General features: G+C 39.4%; 1 protein-coding gene across 2 annotated transcripts; it reads right to left on the minus strand.

Moving 5' to 3' along the window:
• Positions 1–1203: 1203 nt before the first annotated feature.
• Positions 1204–19978, minus strand: LOC124875922 (four and a half LIM domains protein 1-like). 2 transcript variants are annotated; one of them, XM_047378346.1, is made up of 6 exons: positions 19823–19978; positions 7296–7475; positions 7035–7209; positions 4060–4229; positions 3347–3533; positions 1204–1968 (listed from the first exon to the last, which is right to left on the minus strand). In XM_047378346.1, exons 2-6 carry the CDS (start codon positions 7449–7451, stop codon positions 1814–1816), a joined length of 843 nt encoding a protein of 280 aa, XP_047234302.1. In that variant the 5' UTR covers positions 7452–7475; positions 19823–19978; the 3' UTR covers positions 1204–1813. The 2 variants fall into 2 exon arrangements, with proteins under 2 accessions (XP_047234302.1, XP_047234304.1); XM_047378348.1 differs by having other exon boundaries at positions 19758–19958.
• Between the last annotated feature and the right edge of the window lie 109 nt (positions 19979–20087).

Consider the following 20087-nt stretch of genomic DNA (forward strand, 5'->3'; position numbering starts at 1 on the left):
ATGTACACATCTTCTACCTCGACCGACATCGTAGTTAGGTACACAATCTTCCACTGCTGCCAAGAATCCATTGTGTATCTAGAGAAGAACGTCCCGCCTGGACAAGAGGGTCTTCTTTACCATGTCTTCCCATCGAAAAAAAATGTATCAATTACGTTGAGAGTCCAGCTGACCAAATCCATAATTTACAAGTTTGGAGGATATGCAAAGCGAGGCTCTGAGAAAAATACAGACAAATAGCAGAAGCAGGGATCAGTAGGGAGGGAGGAAGAGAAAACGTGTGTCTTCCACCGTGAGTAAGAGCTCAGGGCCTGCTAGAGGACGTCGGGCCCTCAGGCCACCCTCATGAAGTCTGTTTCTAATGGTTTAGTCAGAGATATTCACACCAGTGGTCCACTGGAGGTCACTTTGTAGGTCTCTGGTAGTACTCATACTGTTCCTCCTTGCACAAAGGAGCACATACTGACCCTTCTGAACTGCCTGTGCAACCGCTGTAGGGTCCAGGTATCGCCTCAAACTACCAATTGTTACACTGACACTGATCAAATGCTGGAACGGAGTCAAGAAATCAGGAGAGAAAAATGTCTGGGGCTTCCACCTGCAAAACCATTCCTGTTTTTGTGGTCATCTATTTGTTGTCCCTTTAGTGCACCTGTTATTAATTTGATTAACACCACAACAGCTGACACTGATTAACAACCCTCTCTACTACCTGACTGATCAAATCAAGTTTAACTGACTTGAACTGATTTTACTCTGATTATAAAGTGTTCCTTTAATTTTTTTGAGTTGGAGTGACTTTACCTGCCCTGGTGGGGATATTGGAATGATGGAGACAAGAGAAAAGAATCAGGAAAATGTGGGTTAATTTAAATCCTCTTCAGCAATCATCTTCAGCAATAGTATCTCAGTTATGCTTACCTGATATCAGGCAGTCCTCAATAAAAGCTATTTGAATCTTTGTTGTTGAACTTCAATATAGACTTGTAACATCTGACAAAAAGATCTAACAATGCTGAATTCCCTGACTGTCTATAAAATGATATTTCTGTCAGTCTGAAGACTTTTTGCCATGACTGTAGATTTTATGGCTGCTTTAGTCACATATAGTAGACCTTCAAGAACCAAGTTCCCTTTGCCTGTTTGTCTTACTCAGGTTTTGGTATGGATTACTCTGCTGAAACAATAACAACAAATGCCAAATTGAATTTTGTAGAAAGTTTATTAAATTTCACTTGAGCAACACATCAAGACATACAGCAATTTCAGATAAATGTATCTCTTTTATTTGAGTGCTTTTTAAACTAGGAAAGTTTAAAAAGTGCTTTTCCTTTGGCAAATAACAAAACATGTTGACGCTGATACTGATTATTTGACACCAGTATGGTATTAATAAAATAAAATAAAAAAAGGAATACGCATTAAAGGCACTAATATGACCAGTTATTTATATTGTACAATAAAGAACTAAAACTGTTTAAACTATACTATGACAGTATATTTATTTGTATTGACTTCCTGCAAGATAGTAAACCCAGGATCTAAAACATAGGTAAACTTTGGCTTTATGTTGGTTGTGTGCTGAATAATAAAGATTCTTCATCAATCCTTTTTAATGGAAAACAGACCATTGTCAGACAATCACTCAGCACATTGTTAGTTTAAAGTATTATTTTAAAGCATCAGAAAGACTGAATATCTTTGCATCCTTGAGAAATAAATCACAGAAATATATAACACAGTAAGTTGAAATGTAGACTCTAACCATTGTGTAAAGTTGCGAGGTTAGAAAACAGAAACTAATAGCTGTCCATCACTCTTTGTTGCCGCAGTCGGTGCAGAGGATGTCTTTTTCTTTGGCCACAAAGCGTTTATTGGACAGACTGAGGGAGCATCTCTTGCAGTTGAAGCAATATTCATGCCAGGAGCTGCCCTCAAAGTTCACAACATTCACACCTTTACCAAAACCTGCAAGAACAGGAGAGCAGAGTTAGAGACTGAGCTTTGTTTACGTGTGTGTGTGTGTGTGTGTGTGTGTGTGTGTGTAACAGTGGTGTAATATGCTAAAACTGTAGGCTTTTCACATTTGTGTTAATACAGTTTAGTTAAGGAATAGATTTCATTAATGTTGGAACCTCACATTTGTTTTCATAATAGTGCCATGTAAAAGTATCCATACTCATGATCCATGATCTCCACAAATCTAGAATATGTGGAGGAGTGGCAAAAAGAGCCATAAAAAGTTCTGTTTGCATTTTGCCACAAGTAATGTAGGGGACTCACCAAATATGTGGAACAATGTAAGCCACAACTAAACTTTCTGGCATACATGAAAAAGTACCATTGTACATCAACCTGAACACACCATTCCATGAAAACATAGTGGTGGCAACATCATGCTGTGGAGACGCTTTTCTTCAAGAGGGACAAGGAAATTGGCCAGAGTGGATGGGAAGATGGATGGAGGTAAATATAGAAAACCCCGGAGAAAAACAGATGTGTTAAAGACTGCAGAAGACTTTAAACTGGTGCAGAGGTTCACTTTCCAGCAAGACAACCACTAAACATACAGAATTGGTTTAGAATGTATGTCCACGGACATTTTCCATCCAAGCTGACTGAGCTTTAGCTATCTTGAAAAGATTAATGAGCAAAGATTTCGGTCTGGGTGTTCCAACGTGGACCTGCAGCTCTGATTGCAGTAGAGACAGATCTACAGCGTATATACTCAGGGGGAACATAAATACATGGCATACTTTTTAGTATTTTGTTTGTAAAAAATCCTGAAAACTATGTACTGCTTTTCCTTCACGTATGAATACTTTTGCAAGGCATTGTGCAGAGACAGCCTGCTGCAAGCTAAGACGTTCACCACTAGATACCACTAGCTGCAGGTTATACCTGGTACTAACGTGGAAACGTTTACCCACACAGCTTTTTTAAACTTACAGGAACAATTTAGGTTTTTCTCTCTGGCATTTTGTTGTCTCTGTGACCAGTTTTTACTGGATGAGCAACCACAGGTTTAATCCTACCTCTTGTCTGTCAGGTTTCTTGGTAACCAGTGGATTGTTGAGAATTTAAAAAAACATTATTGATTTTACTATTTGGTTTTCCACAACTTGAACAGATCAGAAATTAGGTTTTGCAAAGGCACATGGAGCAAACTGTACTAATCTCAGATGGAGAAAGTTTCTAATCTTCTACAGGCTTTAAAGACCAAAGTATAAGTGGTTTTAGTCTTCAAATGTAATCTGTAAAAGCAGATTATCTTTGTAAATGGGTTTTTATTACAGAGTATTCTGTTCTGTCATGACCACCAGAAAGAGTTTTAACTTGATCAGACCTGTGATTGGGTTCTGGCAGCCACTGCACTTCTTCGCCACTGAGCTCTTGTAGCAGTCGACACAGAAGACCTGGTCCTGGTGGGTGGTGAAACTGGACCCGGCCAGAGGCTTTGAGCAGGAGCTGCACACAAAGCAATGGCTGTGCCACGGCTGCTCTTGGTAGTTCACTCCTCCAGAGGTTATTGGCTGCAGACAAAATTAACAGGTGGGCTATAGTAATATCAAACACAAAATAATATTTTGTTTAATAGAAGAGAACCTTCAGTTTAGTTTATTTAAAATTTTGTTCAACTTCAGTTCATACCAAACCTTTCCATAACAATCCAATCAAATAGTTCTGATCCAGAACATTTTAAATACAGATCAGTTCAGTTTTAATAATAATAAAATATATTCAAACTCAGATTTTCATTTAATGCCACAATGTTGTCCATCTAAGAAAGCCCAGGCCATGGCATCGAGTTGTTGACTTAACAGGAAGCCCTCATCCTGACTGCAGTGACTGTGGAAAGCAACCTCGCTCCGTTAGCAGGACAGATCCTTCAGCAGAACCAGGCTGCCTCAACCACATTTACTTATTGATATTAAGCAGAAAACTAATTTAAATGTATGACTTTTCTAAAAAAAAATATATGCAAACTTAAATAATTTTAGATGATAATTTAGTCAGATGAGGCACAAATGGTTAGTCCCCTGTTTTTAAATAAATTACCTTTTTGCAGCTGACGCAGCTCTTGACAAACTTCTCATCATAGCAGGGGTTGCAGTAAACAGCATCATCTTTGGAGAGGAAACTCTGCGATGCTATAGGTCGTTTACAGCTGCAACAGGTGAAACATTCATCATGCCATGAGTTTCCTTTGTATGCCACGCTCTCACTGCCTGCAGGAGATACGGGAAAATGTCACATTCTGGTACCAATAAACTAGAGCAGGAGAGTCCGACTCCGGTCCTAAAGGGCCTGTTTCCTGAAAGTTTTGGGTGTGTTTCTGCACCAATGAAGCTGATTCAAATGGCTAAATTAGTTCCTTAGAGTCGTGGTATGGAGTCCTCTTAAGCGGAGGGGGTAGGTGATGGCTAAGAGCTGCGAGTATGAAGTTCTGGGAAGAAAAGTAGACAGCTAATTAGTTCCTTAGCAGGAGCCTGCTAATGACCCATCATTTGATTTGGTTGTGCCAGGACCAGCTGCAACAAAACAACATCAGTTGAGTTTAGAGCCTGAAAGCAATTTCAGGTCACAAACCTTAGGAGATTAAGGGTGGGTGAATGATCTGAATCAGTACCTCATCTGGTTTTATCAGACACGCAAACCTCCACCAGCCCAGTCTCTCCTGCTGCAACCTCTCCTATCTTTGATAGCTGTCTACCTTTCTTCCCAGAACTTCATACTCTCAGCTCTTAGCCATCACCTACCCCCTCCGCTTATCCAGGTGTTCACCTGAACAATAAAGTGAACTAGAGTATAAACACTGGTGCTCTTTACAAGAAGGGTCAGAGCAGCAAAACAAAATCATTGCTGAACAATGTCTCCCACCCAACGCTTGAAGCTGTTGCCGAACTGGAGAGCTCATTTAGTGACAGACTGCTGCATCCTAGGTGCACAAAGGAGCATCATCTCAGATCCCTTCTCCCAGCAGCTGTTAGACTTTCTAACCATCGCTTCTACCAACAAATTCAAACTCAAAGGGATGTAAACTCAAGTGTATACATCCCTGCTGTTAATAGCATAGTTTTTTCCATTTCCTAAACAGTCTATTGTTGTTTTTAATGCTCAAATATGCATGCATATTTTCTACATTTGTTTAAGTGACCCTAATCTGTTGCACATTTCTTTTAGTTGGAGTATGGTATTTTTAATAACCTGTAAAGCTGTCTAGCTTTACATATGAAGCCAGCAAAAAATACAGACTAAAATGAACAAAAACAGAAGGAAGGGCACAAGGTATGAAGGAATAAAGAATGATGGACACAAAGAAAGAAGAAAGCACATGATTAAGGGTGGAAGAATGGAAGGACAAAAGGTAATGAAGGAAGGGCAGAAAGAGGAGCAGAAGCAGGAAAGGAGGGAGAGATAAAAGGAAGAAGCAGATGAAGGAAGGAAAGACAAAGAAGAAACAGAAAAATGAAGAAGAAAAAGATGGCAGAAAATCCAGTTCGCATTGGCGGCACTAAGTCAGATCTGTTCCCGGTGCATGTTGGACTCCGGCAGGGCTGCTGGTCCTGTTCATAACTTTTATGGACAGGATTTCTAGGCGCAGCCAAGGGCTGGAGGGGGTCTGGTTTGGGGACCAGCGGACTTTGTCCCTACTTTTTGCAGATGACGTGGTCCTGCTGGACCCCTCTAGCCAAGACCTACAGCATGCGCTGGGGCGGTTCGCAGCCGAGTGTGAAGCGGATGGGATGAGGATCAGCTACTCCAAGTCCGAGGCCATGGTTCTCAACCGGAAAAGGGTGGCTTGACCTCTTCAGATTGGAGGGGTCTTGTTCATGAGTTAGGGAAGAATGGAGCAGGAGATCGACAGACGGATCGGTGCAGCTGCCGCAGTAATGGGGGCGCTGTGCCGGTCCGTTGTGGTGAAGAGAGAGCTGAGCCGATAAGCGAAGCTCTCGATTTACCGGTCGGTCTACATTCCTATCCTCACCTATGGCCATGAACTTTGGGTCATGACCAAAAGAACGAGATCCCGGATACAAGTGGCTGAATTGAGCTTCCTCCACTCCCTTAGAGGTAGGGTTACCAGCGGATGGGATGAGGATCAGCTCCTCCAAGTCCGAGGCCATGGTTCTCGACCGGAAAAGGGTGGCTTGTCCTCTTCAGGTTGGAGGGGAGTTCCTGCCTCAAGTGGAGGAGTTTAAGTTTCTCGGGGTCTTGTTCACGAGTGAGGGGAGAATGGAGCCGGACATCGACAGATGGATCGGTGCGGCTGCTGCAGTAATGGGGACGCCGTGCCGGTCCGTTGTGATGAAGAGAGAGCTGAGCCAAAAAGCAAAGCTCTTGATTTATCAGTCGGTCTACGTTCCTACCCTCACCTATGGCCATGAACTTTGAGTCATGACCGAAAGCTCAAGATCCTGGATACAAGCGGCTGAAATGAGCTTCCTCTGTAGGGTGGCCGGGCACTCCCTTAGAGATAGGGTGAGGAGCTCGGCCATCCGGGAGGGACTATGTCTCTCGGCTGGCCTGGGAACGCCTTGGGCTCCCCCCAAAAGAGCTGAAAGAGGTGTCTGGGGAGAGGGACGTCAGGGCATCTCTGCTGAGTCTGCTGCCCCCGCGACCCGGTCGCGGATGAAGCAGAAGATGACGACGAAGATGGCAGAAAAGAAGAAGGGATACAGGGAAGGAAAGAAGCAAAGAAAGACGGATGCACGTAAGTACATAAGGAAGAAAGGACACAAGGATAAAAAGAAAAAATGAAGGAAGGGCACAAGAAAGGAAAGAGACATTGAAGACAGTGGGGAAAGAAGGATACAGTGAAAGGAGTGAACATTTACAAAGTGGGATGGCTCAAGAAGTCTTGAAATACAAATATTTTGAATTTCCAGACTGTGTAGGAACCCTGGACGCCACCGAACTGCAGAAGAAGTTGCAGAAAAAATGTGATTTGATGTTCCAATTTGTGGAAGTACAACTTTTTCCAAAGTTCCTCTATTTTACAGAAAAATTGCTTGCAGATCGATTAGTCATACCAGCCAGTATCGGTTTATAGCAGCTGTGGCAGCGGGGAGCAGCGTCTCTGGAGCAGCACTTCACACACATGATGCGCTCATCCTTGGTGTTGAACGGCTCCTTGGCCAGAGGCTTGTAGCACTTTGTGCAGCGGAAACATTCCTCATGCCAATAACGCCCTTTGTGGCTCAGCTCCTGATGGAGAAAAAACCAGACGTTTCTCTAGAGGTACATGGAGGAGTTTATGTACAGACTCGGTTAAATACATCTGGAGAACACACCTTTGTCTCTACAGAGATGGGTCTGTGGCACTCGGCACATGAGTTGGCGCAGAACTTGGTGTGACAGCGAACGCACACCGGCTTCCCCTCGCTTCGGACAAACCTCTTCCCACCGAGATCCTCCCGGCAGTAGAAACAATGCGAGCTGTCCGCCATCGTCACGACAATATAGTCTCGAGCCTACAGCAGGAAGAACAATGAAATAAGATGCTAACGTTTGTTATCATGAGATCAACTTGTTAAAAGTGATGCTAAAATTATCTCAGATACATGAATATTGTTTGTACCAAATAAAACAAATGACCAGTTTTAGCAGCAACGGTTAATTTCTGAGTGTTTTAAGTTCTGTGTGTTGCTTGCACTGTTTTTGTGAATATGAATTAGTTCTTCGGATCATCACAGCTTCAACTGTTCCTAGCTTTCTGTAAGGATAACATCAGGGATCTGAACCTTGAATGGATCTAAACCCTTCCCAAAACGACCACACAGGGGCGCTTTTTGCACTCCATGTTGCTGCACTGAGAGGAAAAGACTTTTTTTTTATAAGAAAGTTTTATAATTTACCCCAACACCAGAGCAATGCCCCTTTTGATTGATTTTTTGTTTTTTTTTCTGCAAATCTTTTGTGTCGAGGAGCTTAGATATGCTGCTGGTTCTTATCTTGGATAACTTATTACTAGAAACGCACATAAAAAGTAGGCATAAAAGGTTATGGATCACATGATGTCACAGAGGATCAAAAAGACAAGTTCCCACCCTTCGATTTGATAAAGACTCACTGAGCTGAAATAAAATTCAGTTTTTAAAGGATATGTCTATATAAACAGATAAAAGAAAGTTGATCCAACAAATCATTTATAATGCAACTCAAAGAAATCTTGCAGCAGCCAAAAGTGAATTAAGCCTTGGAAGTTAATGCTTAACTGTTGTTGCATTAACCTTTGTTACTTTGTTTTTGTCCAGTTTTTATCCAAAATCAGCTTTTTGTTGTTCTGGTATGAGATCTTTGGTGTGTTTCTTCATACTCTGAAATTTACGTACTCTGAAATTTATGTCTTTTAGGTGTTTTGTTTTTTTTGCTGCTGTTGTTGTTCTTATGTCCCAGCTTTTTGTGTTAGGTTCAGTGTTTAATGTTTCTACAAATTTTCCGTTTCAAAATTCCATATTTTTACCGGACACACTCTAGATTCTTCTGGCAAGATTCAGGAATACACAACACTTATTTTACTGCTTTTTTCTCCACTTGTATCACCTTTGATCAGCTCTAAAATCTACAACACAGATAATCTCACACTCAATACAGATTTTCAAAGCCACTTTTCTATTTTTGATTTGTTTAAAACAGGGTGCTTCACTGCTATCTTCAGCATTTTAACAAGACCCAGTTTAATAACCACAGGTTCCGGATAAAAAGCTGATCTAAGAGGGGCCAGAGGCTGTAAAATGGCACGTTTCTGATTTTGTGAATGCATTTATTTTCTATTTCTCAGTCAGTGTAAGAGCCAAAGTGAATGTTTGTTTTGTTTATATGTTATGGTGGCACAGGTGTTCAGATTTTTTCTACACCTCTGGTGATTGCTTGAAGGTGTGGTCTCAGTTAGCGGATATGGGCGTTCTCAACAGGTAGTTGGGTGAAAGGTTTTTTGCAAACCTTTCTGTTGATCGTCATCTCAACCACCGTCATTCTAGATCATTATTTTGAACGTTATTTCACAATTCTGATCAGAAGCGATGTATTAGTTTGATCGAACCAAAGTTTATTATCATAAGTTTTAAAATAAATACACAAAACGCAAATGGAATTTATGGCTTATTGGAGACGCGTCACAGTACAAAACCCTACTCAGCCAGCAGCGACTATTGTTTTGGATTGCAGTCGCTGCTGTCAGTACCTAAAAAACTAAAACCAACAAAAGAAATTTTTTAATATACAGACCCATTCAATAAATTACTATTACAATACAGTTGAAAAGTCCATTTATTTCAGTAACTTCATCCCTATTTGAAATACATTATATATTCATTACAAACAGAATGATGTTTTCAAGCCTTTATTTCTGTTAATTATTTTGATTTTCTGCTTGTAGCTATTGAAAACACGACATTTAAGATTAGAATAACGGACCAATTAAAAAATAATAATACAGAAATGTGGGCTTAATGAAAAGTGTGTTTAATACCTGTTTAAAGGTTGTTACTTTAAAGCCTCATCTGAACATATGTATATACTGAATTTAATATTTTTTCCTCTATATGTCCTGGAAAAATAATCAAATCAGATTCCAGTCTCTGTATCAGAGATTTAATCTCTCACTATGCCTTACTCTTTGAGAGTTTATCACATATGACTATCAAGTACAATTTTTTCCCAATTTGTGTTCATCAGCAGCAACATAACCATTTATTGTTCTTAGTTCTAGGCCCGACAGAACTCATTTAAGTACCACACAAATAGTTTTATGTACAATGCAAAAACATCTGTTTTTGCCTTTTTTTTAACTTTAAGGTTTCAGAGCAGATTTGATCTACTATGAAATATCTATCCAACCTCATCTTTATGGGAAAATATAAATGTTCCCCTCGTTAAGTTATGAACTAATGGCGATTAACCACATTTCTTTAAACTGTCACGGACCAATCCCAGGTCTGATCATAAAAATATACCATGCCTAACAACATGAAGTAGGCTAAGAAATCTCCAAAAACAAAACATCATGCCCCAATTTAAATAAATTTAGGAACAGATGAGAAACAACCTCATTGACATATCAGACTGGAAAGGGTTACTGAGCAATGTCTAATGCATGGAACAGTGGGGAACCTTCCCTGGAGCTACAGGTCTACCAAAATTACTTTAAGAGAGCACCGATGACTCATCCAGGAGATCACAACAAAACCCAAGAGAACATCGTAGAGGTGTCCAACTCCAGTCCTCGAGTGCCAGTCTCCTGCATGTTTTAGATGTTTTCTTGCTTTAGCACACCTGATTTCTATTGATGGTGGATTAACAGGCTTTTTCTGAACTGCAATCATCTGAATGAGGCGTGTTAAAGCAGAGAAACATTCTCTAGCAGAAAATCCTGAAGGAAATGCCTTGACCTTAAGTTCACTTGGGTTATGCAGAAAGACAATGATCTGAAGCACACCAGCAAGTCCACCTCTGAATGGCTTGAAAAAAAACAAACAAAATAAGGTTCTGGAGTGGCCTAAATAAACTCTACTTTATTTGAGATTTAGATTCTGTGGCATGACCTTAAACAGGCAGAAAAATGCTCGAAAACCCTCCAATGTGGCTAATTCAAAACAATTCTGCAAAGAAGAGTGGCCCAAAATTCCTCCACAAAGACTGAAAAGACTTGATGGCAGTTGTTGCTACCCAGGGTGACACAACCAGTTATTAGGTTTAAGGGGCACATAGTTTTACATATATGGCCAGGCTGGTTTGGATAGCTTTTTTCTATTACCGTAATAAAATACATCAGTCAGTCAGTCATTTTCTACCGCTTCTTCCATAGTGGGTCACAGGGGAGCTGGTGCCTATTTCCAGCAGTCTATGGGCGAGAGGCAGGGTACACCAGTCCATCGCAGGGCAACACACAAACAACCATGCATACACTCATTCATACACCTAAGGGCAATTTAGAGTTACCAATTAACCTAACAGGCATGTCTTTGGACTGTGGGAGGAAGCCGGAGTACCCGGTGAGAACCCACGCATGCACGGGGAGAACATGCAAACTCCATGCAGAAAGACCCCCAGCCAGGAATCGAACCCAGGACCTTCTTGCTGCAAGGCAACAGTGCTACCAACTGCACCACCGTGCAGCCATAAAATAAAATACATCATCATTTGAAAACTGAATTTTGTCTAATATGAAAGTTAGTTTCAATTCAAAGATACTTTATTGATCCCCAAGGGGAAATTAGAATTCCAGTACAACCCATCCAAAGTAGAGGGGAAAAATCATATTTCACACTTTATCCTTAGCAGAATACAGTTTGAGATTGCAAAAAACTTCAGCAGGGGGGACGGGTCACCGAGGTTTTGCTGCCCACTCACAGGCCCTTAATGATCTGAAACATTTGAGTGTGACTAAAAGCAGAGAAAATCTGTCAGGGGGCAAAAACGTTTTATGACACTGTACTCCATGATCTTTCTCAAAGTGGCATGACTCTAAAACTTTTATGTTTTTTGAGTGTTGCAGATCCTCTGACTAGATGACCAGTCACTGCTCTGCATTTCCCACCATTTTCCTTTAATAATTTATCACAAATATTTCTACAATAGAAACACCTAGTCTTTTTTATCTTTTTCTATGTGATTCTATTCTATTTACAGTCAGATCTTAAACTGTTTCCATCATTTCCTTCATAGTACTTTTTAAGCATTTTCATCAACATGTTTTCTCTCTAAATAAATTGCCTCAGTTTCCCACCATATAAAGTTCTTTGTGTTTAAAATATTGTGACAGTAATAAATTTGCTTGACATGGAACCAAAATCTCCATGTTGAGCACCATAAATCTGATCACAGAGTTGTGATTACAGGGGTTATGGCTTCAGATGGTAAATAAAACACTTTGAAATGAAAACCTCAGCTACAGAAAAGGCCAAATAAAAAAAAGAACAAGGAAGAGGAAAGAGATGCTTTCAGCCTGTTCCTTCAGCTATTTCCCGCATCAGGTTCACGCTGACTGGCTGCAAGGAATTCTCCCAAGCTGCTGCGAGAGAGCGCCGTGTCGACACAGTGAGCCGAACACATGAAGGAATGCCTGGTATGACTTGTGTGGGGAGATCTGCTGGCAGCTCTTTGATGAACCCTAAACACGATGCTACGCGTATTACATGAACCACTCCTATAATAGACACACAAACTATTAACTTCTTTTGGTTACAGCAACTTGGCTGGATCAGACCGAGGAGGAGATTCTGGTCATTTTGGCAGCATTCAGAAAGAAGTCATTTCTGCTCTTTTTCTGACTGCCATTGTAGCTCTGATGTGCGCAGTCACATTTGTCCTACCAAATCACCCATATAACCTCTTTGTAATAGCAAGCCATATCTGTGTTTTACCCATGAATGTTAAATGGGTAAAACACAACAATTAATAAATATATTCTTCAGATCTGCTGTAAGACAGACTGCTACAGGAGTTCCTTCCAGCTCACAGCCATCAGCATTTACAACAGCTCTTTGAAGAAACCTGCATAATATGAGCTTCAACAACATTTAAATTATCTTTGGGATAAATAAAGTTTTTTAGAATTTGAACTGAATTTGAATGTTTGTGGTTAGCCTCTGTGGTGAATTATAGGCAGACTGGGCTCATCACTGAGCACTTTAGAATCATATTATATGGTGCCGGTTTGTTATGTCTCAAACTACCGCTCTGAAACAATATTTCTCCGGGCATCCTCTTCAGTGGATAAACTGCTATATAAATCTTGTCTTTGTGGCTTTTCTATCGCTGCTTTTTTTTTTATGGACATTGTTGTATGCATTGATACATAGATCACTGTCCCAAACGTAAAGCTCTCACACTTTGCCAGCTTTTGCTGCGTTCTCAGATGCCTTGTGCACACCTAAATTCTTTATTGCTTTTTTAGGTATTTTTTCGATTACAATCATTAAATGAATAGAAGTGAGCTACAAGCCTGAGCACATTTGAAAGAGAAAGCTTGTGAAAATCTAAGGATGTAATCTTTAGGTTGTCAAACAACAGAAAATGTGTTAGAAAGCCAAACATTTTAAGCAGCTTCTTTTTATTACTGGATGAATTTTATATTTTTTATATGTATGTGTGCAAAAAATCCTTTGATCTCTATGCTAAGAGTAAATACTTTGCCTTCGCTAAGCTTCTTGTTACATGTACAATACTTGAAGGCCTGCTGTTAATGATTTTCTATCTCCATAAAGAATATGGTACAAAGCCAACAAACTCCCATACCTCTTGCTTTGTGATTGACTCATATCAGGTCATATAACAAGAACCCACTGTATAAAAAATCCTGGGTGTATTTTCCAATGGGCAGAGAAGGCCACAATCTACCAGTTTTAAACTCCTCCATAAACAGTTTCTCTTTCAGCTGATAATGACCTCAGTATGTTGACAAAAACATTGTAATTAGTGTCATGAGCTTCACATTTTTTACATTTGTCTTTCCTCCCTTGTTTTTTAACTGAGGGGCTTGTTGTGCGCATATTTAGCATTTCTGTAGACGCTTATAAAAGAAGCAGTTTAGTTGGTAGGTTAAATTAACTGTTTTGGTACCAAATGCAAACTATACATGCTGCATAGAAAAGATTCTGCAGCTTTGAAATTAAGTGAAATACTTCCAAGTGGTGATGGACATATTTTACACCATTTGTAGCCAAATAAAAACAATTTGTTTTCATTAGGACAAAAAACTATTTCTTTATGATGTAATGCATATTTTAGCAGAAACAATTAACCTGAGCTTTGGGAAGTTGAACATAAGTTCTGAATCATAAAGCTAATAAAATAATTATAGTTGATTAAATTTCACTGACATTTTTAAAAGCTCAGGCTTTAACAAGTGTCAGGTCGCCTTCAAACCTCTTTAAACCAGATTAAAACCACACTGCGGTCTCCTTGACGGTTCAAACATGGCTGGATAGTAGCAGATTTGGAAAAGCTCATTTCAGTTCATCTCGACACTGCTATTCTGTTAACAGTGCCTAATAGGTGCTGCTTTCCACTATAGCAATGCTGCTTTCTTGGGTATCAAGTCTGGACAAGAAAAGTTACTTGACTTTGTCACAACGTGCTTAATTTGCCCTTTATGTGGGTGGTTTCTGCACCACCACCATAAGTTTCCGTTTCACTAAGACAGAAAAAAAACGGCATCAGTAATTTATCTTGCATAATCATTTTAACCCCGCACTGTGTTATGTGGTTGTGCCTTTGTATAATTTAAGACATTTTTGTGAGGTACACTCTAAAATTATGTGTAAAAAAATAATAAAACTCCAACACAGTCAAAAAGTCAATTTTGTCTGTATTTATAGGTATTCAGGAAGTACAGTGTATCTTTCTCAGCTACTCCAAAGTCACAGTGCTGTCATTCACAGGTATGTGACAATGCCGTCTTTTGTGGCAATGTCTCATGAATAGACAATAGAGCTATAAACTGAAGCTGACATTATTGAGTGCACTTAAATATTTTGTGTAGTTACCAACTAGTTCATTACTTATTGATGGAAAAGTGCAGCAGACACTGTTTGTTTAGTAGGGTGAGGCACCTCAGCCATTTAGTCTAGACAGTAAATGCTCCTGGTTTCACACTCTTTTCATTTAGTATTCACTTTTACTAACTTAAAAATATGTATTTAGCATTATTTGTCCTTTTTACCCTGTAAAAAATGTGAAAATGTATAAAAAATTGTGAGCCTAAAATCTGCCACATGAAATACGGCATAGTTTTAAATACTGCAGCATGGATCAAAATGATGAATGGCTGTCAGTGTGAAAATGTTATCTGATGGGAACCAAACAATGGCTGACAGGAAGCCAGTATCCACACAGGTGGAGGCCATATAAATAGGTACGCCGTTGCTGCTTGCCTTAACTGACAAAATTAGAACTTACATGTGGTTTAAAACCCATTTTTTGTTGCCCACATATGGTAAAATCAGTAAACAGTCTATGTGAATCTATGCTTTCCTAAATGTCCACAAATCAGCTCAAGGCAGAAGTATAACGAGTATTTTTGGATACAAATCAGACTAAAAATAAGTTAACATTCTCTGAATATTGCTGCAAGATTTAAGACATGAATTTTGAGATTCAGAGGTATACGTGTGGATTAAGAGTGTTTTTTTACACCTGATTTTGGCCTTTTTCTGGATAAGAAATTATCATCCTCATCTGTTAAGACTGGATCAAGTTCTTAAAGGATAAACACTTTGTATGTTTAAGGGTGAAATCTATCTGAATTCCTGTAACCTTGTCCTTTGCATTTCCTCTTAAAATGTGACTGTACTTTGCCAAACTTAAAGTCTTGCATAAAAGACAGATGTCCAAACAGTTGACATCATGTCATGAATAATGTGTATTGTGCAAGAGACCGACTAACAGAGAATAAGGCTACCTTAACGTGACTGGACAAGGCGGTAGGGTGTGAATTATTTTAGCGTTCCTGAATGAACAAATTGTGTGTGTGTGTGTGTGTGTGTGTTGGCATGAGCAAATTCCTGAAAAATGTGGGGGAAAGCCAAGACAGGAAGTCTCCATCAGAACCTTAAGGCTGGCACAATCCAAGTACACACAAACTGAAGTGTTTAAGCTGACTTTTTTTTTTTTACTCACTGTTTGCATCCTCATGTCATTAACCCTGATTCTACATGGTCCATTAAGTCTGAGCTGCAGGTGTGACCGCAGAGGTTAAACAAAGACTTGGTGTAGAAACAGGCTACAGAAATTGTCCAATGTTAGGATTTTCTGGTGGTTCAAAAACACTCAAAGAACTAAGTGGGGGTTCACAACGTTTTACTCCAACTGTTTGCCTTATCTCTGCACTGGATTCACAAAGCATATTAAAGTGAAGTGCAGACGGAGCAAACACGCCCATCAGATCAGGCAGACAGGAGCCATTTGCATCTATTTTTGCCCAAAGTTACAGTTGTCCTCTCCTCTGTGTCCACAAACACAACAGATGCAGTTAAGTGAGAGAATTCCAGGGTCTGATCTGACGAGGAAATCTTCCAGACTTTAACAACATCATCATGCCAGAAGGCAATTTCTAAATAACAAATGATACAGTGGATTGTAAAAGAAAGAGGAGTGATAGATCTTTGTTACTTAGTAATATCGAAATTAAAACAAAAACATTGACTGAAGATGCGACAGACTCCTTTGGTCTATAAGACTACCAAGTGATCTTTAGTAATTTGCAAAAATATAAGGATGGGTTTTCCCCCTAAATTCACACATAATATGTCATGGAAATGTGGGCAAACTGATTTAGCACAGAGAGAATCTATTTGCTTGGTGAAACTGTTTTAAGAGAAGATCTGCCTTTGTCTTATTGTAATTCTCATTAAGTAGAATTTTAATTTTAGCAAAGCTGATTCAGTGTACTAAGCAACACAATCTTAAACCAGCAGAAGCACCAGAATGGACTGGAACAGCTTTCCATTCGTCAACGGAAAGAAGAATGACCAGGCAGTTCATATATTTAGCAGACTAAGATCTTATTTAATCCAAATTGTTTAATTGAAAATGTAGCTGTTTTTATTATAAACCACAGAGTATAAATCGCTGTAATTCTGCCTCATAGATAGCAAGTTAGCATTCTTGGCTGGATACCAAAAAAATGGTTTATTGGAAAATAAATATGTTTTAAAACTAAACAAATTATGTTTTAGGGAAATATATGTTTGTACAAATAAAATTAAACAGAATTTTTTTTTTTTTGCATAATGTGGTTAAACATGCTAAGCAGCACAATGGACCTAAACAACCAACATTCTGATTTCCCTGTGTCATTCAATCCAATAATTGAAATATTCAGGGTGCCTTTGAGGTTTGCAGCCTTGCTTTAACTGCCCACCATCACACTGAGAGCGTCCCCACCCTGATTCCAATCATGCTATCTTAAAAATAAATACAAAAGTGTTTGAAACTGAGCTGCAAGTTCAACTAACCATCCCACACTGAAAGGACTGAATAATTGTTTTTTCTGGCTCGGGTGAGCCCACATTCCAGTTAAGCTCATACATGAAGTTGGAATCATGTAGAAACACAGCATCCCTGGAGATAGATATGATGGCTTTAGCAGAAGTTTAAATCGTCCCACTTTGTCTTGAGTTACATTCTCCTGTCTCGGTTCCAGATTCCCCCATTTTAAGACCAAGATGTCTTTAAAAGCAATAGGACTGGTAAATCTATGTTTCTTTTATATTTTCGGAGAGAGATTTTGTCCACAAAAAGGGTTCTAAGTGTATGTTGAAACATAGTATTAACCATTCCTCCAGTTTTTATTTTTTTACCAGCTGAGCCACGTACAAACAAACTTTCCATACAAACATCTCCATGCATAGATAGAACGTTTGAGAGCATAAGATAAATTATAACTCTTTATGTAAAATACATTGTCCTTAAACATTTCGTGTACTTCCGTATTATTGATACACCTGTTTATTATTGTCAATAAGCTGAAAGGAAATGTGAAACGTTTCCAGAGAAATGCCAACAGTCAGGAAAGCGGATGATTGTTTTCATATTCTGATCTGTTGAGTATGAATTTACAGCCAGTAGATGATTATTGGAACTTGGAAAACAACCTGGTAAAAAATAGGCACAAAAATAAATCCTTGTCTCCATTCCTTTTCTTACAACCCAATTCTGAAAATAAATTTTAGTAACACGCAACGCAGTTATCCTTCCAGTCATTTTAATTTAAAAGTTAAACATTTTGTTGACGCATAAAACATTGCTCTCACCCTAGAAACATCAGACAGGCCTTGTAAAACAACAGTGCTTGTATTAAAATCTGGTTTTACTGAACATAAATGATTCCTTTTGACTTATAACGGTGATGCCGCCACTGATGGCAGCTACAGTTTAGCAACTGTGTACTTTTTAGTAGCATGTGTGCACTACTGTGATTTTGTGAAGTAGTTGATTTGATATTTGTAGGTTGATTTTTAGAGTGACATTTGTTTTTGTGAGGTCGTAAATGCATGCCGAGAGACAGACTGACAGCCAAGAAAATGGTAATAGATAAATACCACAAAATGCCTTGATAAAATTAAACTTAATTAAGTCTGTATCGTCCAACCCTAGCAGAGGATGTAATGCTTTCTCTGTTGAAATAAGAAGACTCTTCCTCATGAAAAAGGCTAAGCAGCAAGCAGAATGGCTCATTTCCTCTTTTGCATGTTGGATATGATGTATATGTTGACAAAGACATTATATTCCTCAGATCACAGGACCGTCCTATGTATTAGTCTCAGAAACTAATTATTTTCATGATCATCTGGAAATATATTTTTGTCGGGACAGTTTTTTTTTATTTGCATTTGAATCTAGTGTTTCCACTCAATGACCCTCCGGCCTCTTTCTTTATTGCAGTGATGGCCTTTTTTTTAATGATTTTGTCAAATATTTTCAGCAATAACCTGATTTTATTTTTCAACGTCACTCTGAAAAGTTTTTTGTTTTTTTTTTGTCTCAGCTAATAGTCAGCGCAATGGTGGAGCAGTTGCTAGCACTGTTTCCTTGCAGAAAGAAGGTTCCAGGTTCAAATCCCAGCCTGGGCTCTTTCTGCATGGAGTTTGTATGTTGTGCATGTGCGAATTATCTCCGAGTTCTCTGGCTTCTACCCACAGTCCAAAAACTGTTAAGACTGGCTAATAATTGATCGTGCAGCAACCTGTTACTTTTCCCCAGTTGCATAATACAGGGCAGAAAAAGTTGCCCAAATACACCAGAACAAGCTTTAATGGCTGCAAGTCAAGAGCAACAAACTGTAAAGGTCCTCAGAAGAAGTCTTTTAAGCTGCAGAAACCCATTAAAAACTCCACCAGTATATCATTTGGGCATAATAAAAAACAATCATATTTAAATTCTGCTCTGGTAACAGGGAGTTACCATCACATAAGGTCAGCCTATATACATAAAGTTTTATTAGGCTGCCAATGTCTTTTATAGCAATGGGAATTAGTCTGATATACAGACTCCAGCTATAATTTATAACACCCTGTGACCCTTTGGTGAAGGATCCTGGCTGTAAAGGGTCAAACTTGGTCGTTACTTAGTGACATCTCACAGTTTGATACGAGTGTTTGCCTCAACATTACTCACTAAATCTGGCCCTTTGTTCACCTTATTAAAAGTAACTAAGTTTCTGTCTCCAAAGGCATAAGGTTACATTCCTACTGTTCAACGCAGAGGAAAAACACATGTTGAATTAAGCAGCGGTGAGGCCACAGTGAGGTCATTTTCATCACTTAAATGCACATGGACTGCACACACGCGCACACACACACACAGTCAGGGGAATGGAAATGAAAAATAGCAGTGCAGGAATTTTAATTGACCTCTCTGAAGCATTTTTAGTTTTAGTGGTTCCATCATTGGATGGGGAAAAAAAGACTTCCTAACTGGAAACAGATTTCAGGAACAAGTCAGCACACACACACACACACACACACACTTACAAAGACAGACAGCCAACGCCCCAGACTTGTTAGTCTTTAGTTTCCTCTCTGGATCTCAAAATAATGCTTTACCAATGCTGTGTGCATGAGGTCATAACTAACTAAAGAGAATAAAAGTGCCTCTCATTATTGATCTGCTGTTACTCTCTACTGGATGCTTGGTAAAAAAATAAATAAGATACCACTTATTAAACTAATATTGAACAATAAATACTACATTTCCTCAAACATCTTGCAGACTCCTGTAACCACACAGCCTGCTGGTCTGCTCTGACAAACCTGTTTTAATTAAGGATGATGCACAGCTCCAGCAGGAACAACCAGCGGCGCTCTGCAAGTCTTACCCGGGTTCAGAGTGACGTCTGCGGCGGTGAACTAGCGGCTGTCCGGTTCCAGGGGCAGCGGAGTTCCGCTTCACCAAGGCCTTCACTCGTTTTTAAAGGCTGAGTCGGACCCCGAGAGCACATCCAGTCTGTGACCGAGGCGGACAGCGCGCCCTTCAAAATAAAAGACAACCTGACGCTCCTATTGCGATAGGGTTTTCAAAGTAAAAGCACGAAAATCCAAACTGAATGGATCAGTTACTTTTAGTTTCTAAAATAAGTCTAT

The sequence above is a fragment of the Girardinichthys multiradiatus genome, chromosome 11, assembly GCF_021462225.1.
Source record: "Girardinichthys multiradiatus isolate DD_20200921_A chromosome 11, DD_fGirMul_XY1, whole genome shotgun sequence".
Lineage (NCBI taxonomy): Eukaryota > Metazoa > Chordata > Actinopteri > Cyprinodontiformes > Goodeidae > Girardinichthys > Girardinichthys multiradiatus.